The following is a 9,775-nucleotide window of genomic DNA, read 5'->3' as shown; positions in this document are numbered from 1 at the left end:
AAAAGAAGAAGGAGGAGGAGGAGGAACAGGAGGCTCGGGAGGAGAAGGGGAATCAGGGGGTTTTAAAAACTATCTTCTTTTTTTTTCTCCATCCTGTGATTTTCGTTTGTGGTTTGGTTTCTGCGAAGAGGAGTCGGCTCCTCCCACACAAGTCTTTTTCTCATTTTCTAGTTTTTTTTCTTCCTTTTATTATTATTATTATTCTTTTTATTTTTTCTATCAGTTTAAGGAAAAAACCCTGAAAAAAAGAAAACAAAAAAAACAAACAAAAAAAAAACAAACAAACAACTTATTTACAGTGCGGTTGAAATAATGAAAACAGAGGTGAATCTACCATCAAGTAAGTCACACAAATACAGGAGAGAAAAAATATATTTTTTTTGTTAAAAAAAAAGAAAAAAAAAAAAGAAGAAAAAAAAAAGTAAAAAACAAAAAAGGGGTTTTCATGTTGTTCCAGAGAAGATGGCCGTTGACGGGGGCGAGGGGAGGCTCCAAGTTCTGGGCAGACATGGCATCTGTGAACGAGGGAGGGGGGCGGAGGGGCGGAGGGGCGGCCCGGCGGGGGCTTCGTTAGGTGGGGATGATGCCGTCACTCCGAAGGCCTCGCTTCAGCTCCAGGTCCTCCAGCTTCTTCCACAGGTCCTCCCGCTCCTTCTCCTTCTTCTTCTCACTGCGGGGAGGACAAACAGAGGCACCTTCAGCCGCGTGGAAACTTACCACTCTGCTGCAGCGTTTGAAGGCAGCCCAATGGGGCCAACATCGAAGGCCTCCATTGTTTTCTAACCCTCAGCTGTGGCACACGTCACTCAAATGACTTCCTGCTGTTGAAACCACCTTCATAACAACACACAAGGTTTTTCAAGGAGGAGTTTTTTCAAGGATGAGGTGTTGCAGCAGAGTGGTAAGTTCTTTTAAGGATGAGGTGTTGCAGCAGAGTGGTAAGTTCTTTTAAGGATGAGGTGTTGCAGCAGAGTGGTAAGTTCTTTTAAGGATGAGGTGTTGCAGCAGAGTGGTAAGTTATTTTAAGGATGAGGTGTTGCAGCAGAGTGGTAAGTTCTTTTAAGGATAAGGTGTTGCAGCAGAGTGGTAAGTTCTTTTAAGGATGAGGTGTTGCAGCAGAGTGGTAAGTTCTTTTAAGGATGAGGTGTTGCAGCAGAGTGGTAAGTTCTTTTAAGGATGAGGTGTTGCAGCAGAGTGGTAAATTATTTTAAGGATGAGGTGTTGCAGCAGAGTGGTAAGTTATTTTAAGGATGAGGTGTTGCAGCAGAGTGGTAAGTTCTTTTAAGGATGAGGTGTTGCAGCAGAGTGGTAAGTTCTTTTAAGGATGAGGTGTTGCAGCAGAGTGGTAAGTTATTTTAAGGCTAATGTGTTGCAGCAGAGTGGTAAGTTCTTTTAAGGATGAGGTGTTGCAGCAGAGTGGTAAGTTCTTTTAAGGATAAGGTGTTGCAGCAGAGTGGTAAGTTCTTTTAAGGATAAGGTGTTGTAGCAGAGTGGTAAGTTATTTTAAGGATAAGGTGTTGCAGCAGAGTGGTAAGTTCTTTTAAGGATGAGGTGTTGCAGCAGAGTCGTAAGTTCTTTTAAGGATAAGGTGTTGCAGCAGAGTGGTAAGTTCTTTTAAGGATAAGGTGTTGCAGCAGAGTGGTAAGTTCTTTTAAGGATGAGGTGTTGCAGCAGAGTCGTAAGTTCTTTTAAGGATAAGGTGTTGCAGCAGAGTGGTAAGTTATTTTAAGGATAATGTGTTGCAGCAGAGTGGTAAGTTCTTTTAAGGATAAGGTGTTGCAGCAGAGTGGTAAGTTATTTTAAGGATAAGGTGTTGCAGCAGAGTGGTAAGTTCTTTTAAGGATGAGGTGTTGCAGCAGAGTGGTAAGTTCTTTTAAGGATGAGGTGTTGCAGCAGAGTGGTAAGTTCTTTTAAGGATAATGTGTTGCAGCAGAGTGGTAAGTTCTTTTAAGGATGAGGTGTTGCAGCAGAGTGGTAAGTTATTTTAAGGATAAGGTGTTGCAGCAGAGTGGTAAGTTCTTTTAAGGATGAGGTGTTGCAGCAGAGTGGTAAGTTCTTTTAAGGATGAGGTGTTGCAGCAGAGTGGTAAGTTATTTTAAGGATGAGGTGTTGCAGCAGAGTGGTAAGTTCTTTTAAGGATAAGGTGTTGCAGCAGAGTGGTAAGTTCTTTTAAGGATAAGGTGTTGCAGCAGAGTGGTAAGTTCTTTTAAGGATAAGGTGTTGCAGCAGAGTGGTAAGTTCTTTTAAGGATAAGGTGTTGCAGCAGAGTGGTAAGTTCTTTTAAGGATGAGGTGTTGCAGCAGAGTGGTAAGTTCTTTTAAGGATAAGGTGTTGCAGCAGAGTGGTAAGTTATTTTAAGGATGAGGTGTTGCAGCAGAGTGGTAAGTTCTTTTAAGGATGAGGTGTTGCAGCAGAGTGGTAAGTTCTTTTAAGGATGAGGTGTTGCAGCAGAGTGGTAAGTTCTTTTAAGGATAAGGTGTTGCAGCAGAGTGGTAAGTTATTTTAAGGATGAGGTGTTGCAGCAGAGTGGTAAGTTCTTTTAAGGATGAGGTGTTGCAGCAGAGTGGTAAGTTCTTTTAAGGATGAGGTGTTGCAGCAGAGTGGTAAGTTCTCAACAGAAAATTGTTGCGCAAGGTTGTGCTCAGAAGTTAAAAAGGATGGAAACCAACATTTCAACAAGGCTTTTGGTGCATTATTAATAAAAAAAGACAATAAAAATCAAAGTCCTCAGATGAAAAAGTAATTGATCCTAAAACATTGAAATTAGGAGACATTCAACTAAAAATAGAGATGCGGTGATCCACTGTTTCTCAGTTCTGATTCTTGTACCAGAGCGCTTTTTAATTATTGTTATTTTGTGTAAGGTTACATCACGCTGTAGTAAACCACACAGCACTTCTTATTAAAAGAGAAAAAATTATACAAAATCCATTTCAACGTATTCCACAGAAAGTTATTTCAACTGTATCTTAAGGAGGCTTCACGTACAAACAGCTGTAGGTTTTCAAAGTGAATATTTGAAAAAAAATTCAAATAAATAAAACAGATCAAGAACTGGCGCTTTGCATCGTACATCAACGTCGCCGCCATACTCCACGGTCGTGGAGTCTGACAAAAAAAACTTTTTTCTCCTCCAGGTCGATCATCAACCCTTGAATATTAAAACAAGTCATTGAAATCGGTTGAGAAATGAGAAAAAGGCAGCTCCCCGTGCAGCTCAGAGCCCAGCGCTGCCCGTTCCAATATGGCGGCAGCGTTGACGTAGGATTGTTTTGGTTTTCAACCAGATGCAACCGGAAAGCCAGAGGGCGTGTCAGTGTGGTTTTTAATCCTCATGGGGATTGTTTCAGAACAGAACGACACCCGGCCGCTCTATGGCAGCGAATATTATAAACCCGTTTATCATGATGTCTAATTTTGAGGAGCGACGCAGCTGAGTGGTGCTTCAATCAGTGACGGTTTGTCCAACTCCAAGTGCCACTTCCTGTTGGCACATTGTGCTTTCCAGGTTAATTATTTGGTTGAATTCTTGAGGAGGGGGGCCCTTAAATTAGCTGAATAAATCAGCAGGATCAAAGTCCGGTGCAAGATATGGAATGGATTTTTGGATCGGCACGTGGATCAGCGACGTCAGTCCCATATCCGATGAGCGAATGACGTCGCTATCGGCACCGATAGTGATATTGAAACGGGCGCTTCGCTACTCATAAGCTGTCTCACCCGGGAGACCGGGAGGTGGAGACAACAGCAGTGTGCAGATAAGCAGCAGCGCAGCACACTGGTTAAGTTCAACTTTACGATAACGTTTTGTAAATATTGATACAGATATGAAGAGTGCAGCAGAGCACACAACATTTAATCAATATTCAGGATGCAATGAATGTAAATATGGGAAATGTTACGGTTGACTGGTTCAGAGTTGATAAGGATGCATTCTCTTGCATTAAAAAACATTTATAAACAGGCTTCTTACCGCTGGCGGTCTGACTTGTAAGTGGCTGTGAGTTCGTCAAACAAGGTGCTGTTCATCTCCATGAAGGCCTTCAGGACGTTGTACACCAGCGCTACTATCGCCCTGGAAACGCAGGAGCACAGACAGCCGATCAGTCCCAGACTCCCGGCAACACATCCGCCGGTGACGAGACAACTTCACGGCTGGACAACAACCCGGTTTCCCCGGAAGACAAGATCCAGGTCTGTTTCAACCATCTTGTGTCAACCAATTTTATATGTAAAATATACACTGGTCATAAATATATCAGATCATTATCACTCAATTATAAAATGGTTCAAGTTCAGCAACCATTTTGTCAGTCCTGGCAAACAGCAGCTGATGCTTGGTAACTACTTGTGAGGGTCGGTGTCAGGCCTTGAACGAACACGTTCGACGTGTTCAACCGACGCGGTTCGGGGGCGACGGGTTCCAACTCACGGGTTCCAGTGTTCTTTGGAGATCCTGTAGAGGCTGGCGAACATGATGGGCAGGATGACGCTGGAGTTCTCCTCGATCAGACTCATGATGTACTCGTTGTTCCAGTAGTAGAGCGCTCGCTCCGCCACCTGCACACACAACCACATCCTCACGAAAGGAACCTGCGGCTCGTTGGGGAACGCCACAGGAAGCGGGCGGGGCACTCACCTGGAAGTGTGGGCTGGACACGCATCTGGAGATCTGTTTGAAGAGAGGCTCCTGGATCTTCACAAACTGTGTGGGTTCGATGACGTCCAGGATCTCCTCCAGCTCTCCCAAATACATCACCTGGACGGGGGAAAGGCATGAGGACGGGCGTGGCACCGACAGCCTCAGTACAGGTCTCAATACAATCACAGGTCATAGTCAACACAAAGCCTCACCTCTTTTTGACTGCATGTTTTTGGCCAAAACTTCAGTAAGCCCCTGATGACCTGAGGGGACACACACACACACACACACACACACACACACACACACACACACACACACACGCACACACGCACAGAGTGTGTGAGCTACTGGATGGACTGCAGCAGTGTTACAACATAGCACAGTTACACTTTTGTGTTGTGAAGAGAAGAGAGGATGAAAGTTGACAAAAGAGGAGAGAAGAAGGAGCAGAGCACAGCGTCCAGTTACTCACAGGTTCTGTTAGCGCCGGGTCTTTCTCTAAGAACTGTACAATGCAATACGCCAACTGCAGGAGAGAGGAACACACCAAGATCTGACTGTATTTACTCTGTACAAATGGCACTTGATTTTCATATTTATCCACATCCATTTTCAGTTTATTTTTCTCATTATTCAAATGGATTTCCCAAATGTTCTTAACGGTCTGCATTTAATTTTAATGTCTTTATTCAGTTTACATAATTTACCAAGTTTACATATACTTTTTAAATGTGTGAAGCACTTATTATTATTATTATTATTATTATTATTAATAATAATAATAATAATAATAATAATAATAATAATCAGGATAACATGTGGTGTCTGCGCCCCCTCAGGTCACCAGGTAGAACTACTATGTTCAACATCAAGAAATAAACATCAGCAGATGTTGACACAACAATTTGAAACAAAAAACAGGAGCAGCATGATACAATACTAATACTTGTAAAAGTGTATTGAAGAGTTTTTAAGGACCCGCAAACACCGTCAAGTCGGTTTCCTGGTGGCAACCAGCTCTGTACTGTGCGGCCACTGGGAGGGGTCCGAGACGGCCACTTCTGGTACTTCTTCTACTTTTAAACTCAATTTAAACATCTAATGCAACATAGCGTCTGCTTCTGACAGAAGTTGTTTTTAGATATTCCTAAAATATATATACAAGTTTCAGAATAAACGAACACACACACACACACTCACACTCACACTCACACTCACCTGTGCGTGGAATAGGGACAGACTCCGCACAGTGTGAAGAGGAATCAGCACTTTGACCAGAAACTGTTTATGTTCTGCCTTCAGCGGCAAGGCAAAGCCATTGATTATACTGGAAGATAGAGAAAGGGAGGGGGGGGGGTGTTTATCATTAATTTCACATTGTTGCTGCAGTAACAATTATTGAATTTACAAGAAATGAGAGACAGAAATAGAGCAAAAGGAGAGTTAGAGAGTTAAACCATGAATTAAATGTCAAAACATCAGAGTCCAAGTGAGTGAAACATCACAACACATCAGTAGCACTGGGCACGCGTTGACATGGCGACCAATTATGGGACGCAACTCCAGAGTTCTCCCTTTAACAGCGGTGGCGCTCTGCTTCCTGAGTCATCAACAAGCTGGTGTCAGGACTCGTCTTGGCTCTAAAACGTCTCGTTCTTTTCTCCAAAGTTTTCCTTCTTCTGATAAAATCAACAGTTTACTTGTTCACTCGAGGTGGTGATTTTAGATTTCACACATTTTTGTAGTTTCATTTAATAATATGGCTACAAATTGATAATTAACAAACATAAATGAATATTGAGCAAAGCGTGATTCTGAGTGAGGCCGTCGTTGAGAAATCTCCGAGTAATGGAAGAGCAGTCAGATCGTCTTCTATGCGCCGCCTGGGACCGGCAGACTGTTCTTCTGCCGTGCTCTTTGTGGGTCTCTCTGGACGACGGCGCCCGGTTCGAACCGCCACCAGAATGTAAATGTGAGGTCGATGTTAACCGAGGGTCAAAGGTCGGAGGAGCTTTCACATACCTTCCCAAGATCTCCAGCAACTCGGCCACCCCGTTGAAGTGCTCTGTCTCATAAACAAAACTACAACACAGAGAGAGGAGGTTAGCTGACGGGGTGTGTGTGTGTGTGTGTTGTGTGTGTGTGTGTGTGTGTGTGTGTGTGTGTGTGTGTGTGTGTGTGTGTGTGTGTGTGTGTGTGTGTGTGTGTGTGTGTGTGTGTGTGTGTGTGTGTGTGTGTGTGTGTGTGTGTGTGTTTATAGATCATAGCCACGCGTCTCACCGTAGAAAAATATTATTGATCTGTTTTCGTATAAAAGCCCTCAGCCCCAGGAATTTCCCGTAGATTCTGTGTAAGACTGTCTTTAGGTAGTCTCTCTCCCTGGGGTCCTCACTGTCGAACAACTCCAAGAGCTGGACAGAGACAGACAGAGAGACAGACAGAGACAGACAGAGAGACAGACAGAGAGACACAGAGAGAGAGAGAGAGAGAGAGAGAGAGAGAGAGAGAGAGAGAGAGAGAGAGAGAGAGAGAGAGAGAGAGAGAGAGACACAGGATAGAGAGCGAACAATTTACATTTTTCCCCAATTCAAATTTGAAAAAGGTCAGATTCACACAGAAACACCAACAAAACAGTCTGAACTGGACTGACCTGGAGGACAAATTTCTGGTCGATGTACTTTTTGGCAATGCTGGGCTGGAACTCCTGACTCTCCAAGAACCGGATGAAGAACTCATAAACGAGCTGGGGGGGATGGAGAGGAGAGAGAGAGACAGAAGGATGGACAGAGACACAGAGATGAAGAGAAAGTAAAGAACAGGTTGGAAGGTGGAGGCAGGCAGAGCAGGACCACTTCAACACTTATTCACGGAGAAGTATTTTGTTGAAGTCACCGTCGAGCAACACAGAGATGAACAGCAGTTTGTGCTCTCTGTGTGATCGATATGTAAATCAATATAATGAATAAGTAACAAAGCGCAGGTAATGAAGCTGAGCTCGCCTGGTGATGATGTGCTGCCAATGAAACAAACTACATCAACACCGCAACACAAACTGGCATCCATCTTCCAAACTCTCCCAGGGTGCACCGGGGCCAGGCCAGTATGAGGGTGCGAGGGGTGAGGGGGTCAGAGGTCAAAGGTTACCACAATGATGGACACAGTGCATGGAATGAGATCACCTTTACAGGAAGCTGGAGGTTGGATGTACTGTGCGTCCGGGGGTAACACACAGGGGGCGTCACTGGGACACGTGGAGGCTTTTGGGAGATTGTTCTTTGTTGTGGAAAAATGAAAAGATTTGAAGTTGGAGTTTGAGGGGAAGTGAATGTAAAAGGGGGAATAAAAAAAGAAAGAGGTTTTACCAGGAAGCTTCTCCTTGAGATTTGCATCTCATTTCTAAAGGAGGCCTGGGGGGGGCGGGGGCCGTGCAGCGGGTGGCACACAGAGAAGGACGGGGTGTGAGACAGGGCTTGAACTCCAACCCCCAAAAAGCAACCACACTCCTAAATACAACTAAAACCACACCCCAAAACACCTAGACTCAAAACACACCTAGAGCTAAAGACCCAAAAAGATCCAGGACCCAAAACAGCAAGAAGACGCCCAGACCTTAATTCAACCAGACCCAGGCCCCAAAATACCTGAGGGTTCAAAACAAAACCCCTTCAAAGCCTGTCCTCCTCACTAACACAAGGCCCTGGTCTCCTGGCTGACAATGTCCGTTAGCCATGGTGTGGAATGTGAATATGGCCGACCTGTCAACCCTGGGGAGACATTTTGACAAGCACCACAGTGGAAGAGGGTGTGTCCGTGCTGTTTTGAGTCACCGCAGCTCAATGATCCGTGAGTTATTCACAACTAGCGTCTGGAAACGAGGCCGATCACATCGTCTGTCAGCGACTACGGCTCACTAGATACTGTATACTACATACTGTATACTATATACTATATACTAATTCATCTCATTCGGATATACTTCTTTAAATGTATCATCTTGTGAAGTTACTCTTGAAGTTAGTTAGAGATACCCCGTTTGCAATTTTCTTGGTGGATTACGATTTCAGCCTTTTTAATTTTTTTACGTCGGACCTGCCGATTCAGATTTTGGCCGATTGTGGTTTATCTGCTGTACGTCACTGACCAAAACATCATGTGACAGGACAGCCGCACATACAGGCCACCGCTGCATATTTCAGTTGCGACAATCCTGAGATTGCTGATTTTGACACTGTGTGTTTATTAATGTTCATTATTCACTGTGAAACAAAAATAGAACATGAAACCGCCCCAATAAAGTTCCATTAAAACAGAACATGGGACGGTCACCAAGTTCCAGTAGAATTCAACCTGGAACTGGACACAACATAGAACTAACATGGAGATGTCCAGTTCAACTTCAAATCAAAGTCTCTTTCACTTTTAGTTCAAATATAGCTTTATATGATATCGATAGGAGACCTGCCATTCCAAAAGAAATTGCAATCATTGAAAAGAAACGGAATAATAATGAATAATGAATAATGCTCTTTTTTGAGCATCAACTACGTTACATTACGTTGGTATCGGGTTTGAGGATCCAATCATTTTCACGAGTACTAGTACATGAGCACAGTACCGGATGTGCACACAATCAGACTGGTCACACCCCATCAAGCTGAAAAGGGGCCCATGGCGGTCACCGGCAGAAGGGTGCATCTCATGTTTTATATGTCAACATTACAGTCACATTGTTGTGCTTGATTCCTCATGACTCCCTCACTTCCCATGTGACCTCACAATGCAGCGTTAGGCCTCGGTGGAAAATAAAGCAGCGCTGCGCTGGTATCAGTGGATGTTGAGTGAGAGGAGAGGGAGGGAGAGGTTACAGAACCACAAGCACAAGGTCGTAGCGTCTGCTCCAATCAGGGATGAAGTTTAAATACCCAATAGATGTACGCTATTGTCATGTACTGATTGATTGATTTACTTAATTAACAATAACAATTTTATATATATATATATATATATATATATATATATATATATATATATATATATATATATATATATACACACACACCGTATTTTCTGGACTATAAGCCGCTACTTTTTTCCTAGGTTTTGAACCATGCGGCTTATACAAAGGTGCGG

At 43.7% G+C, this 9,775-nt stretch overlaps 1 protein-coding gene across 1 annotated transcript in view; it reads right to left on the bottom strand.

The window, feature by feature from the left end:
- Positions 1 to 312: 312 nt before the first annotated feature.
- ppp2r5eb (protein phosphatase 2, regulatory subunit B', epsilon isoform b) overlaps positions 313 to 9,775 on the bottom strand; it is a 48,221-nt gene continuing 38,758 nt past the window's right edge. The window contains exons 5-14 of the mRNA XM_080012611.1: positions 7,296 to 7,388; positions 6,926 to 7,056; positions 6,668 to 6,727; positions 5,864 to 5,972; positions 5,118 to 5,171; positions 4,855 to 4,905; positions 4,640 to 4,759; positions 4,433 to 4,560; positions 3,974 to 4,075; positions 313 to 670 (exon numbers count right to left, since the gene is read on the bottom strand). Coding sequence (XP_079868737.1) covers positions 571 to 670; positions 3,974 to 4,075; positions 4,433 to 4,560; positions 4,640 to 4,759; positions 4,855 to 4,905; positions 5,118 to 5,171; positions 5,864 to 5,972; positions 6,668 to 6,727; positions 6,926 to 7,056; positions 7,296 to 7,388 — 948 coding nt within the window. The 3' untranslated portion in view covers positions 313 to 570. The remainder of the gene's footprint in view (positions 671 to 3,973; positions 4,076 to 4,432; positions 4,561 to 4,639; positions 4,760 to 4,854; positions 4,906 to 5,117; positions 5,172 to 5,863; positions 5,973 to 6,667; positions 6,728 to 6,925; positions 7,057 to 7,295; positions 7,389 to 9,775) is intronic.

Source organism: Zeus faber, assembly GCF_960531495.2.
Source record: "Zeus faber genome assembly, chromosome: 13".
Lineage (NCBI taxonomy): Eukaryota > Metazoa > Chordata > Actinopteri > Zeiformes > Zeidae > Zeus > Zeus faber.
This window is presented reverse-complemented; position numbering and strand designations above follow the sequence as displayed.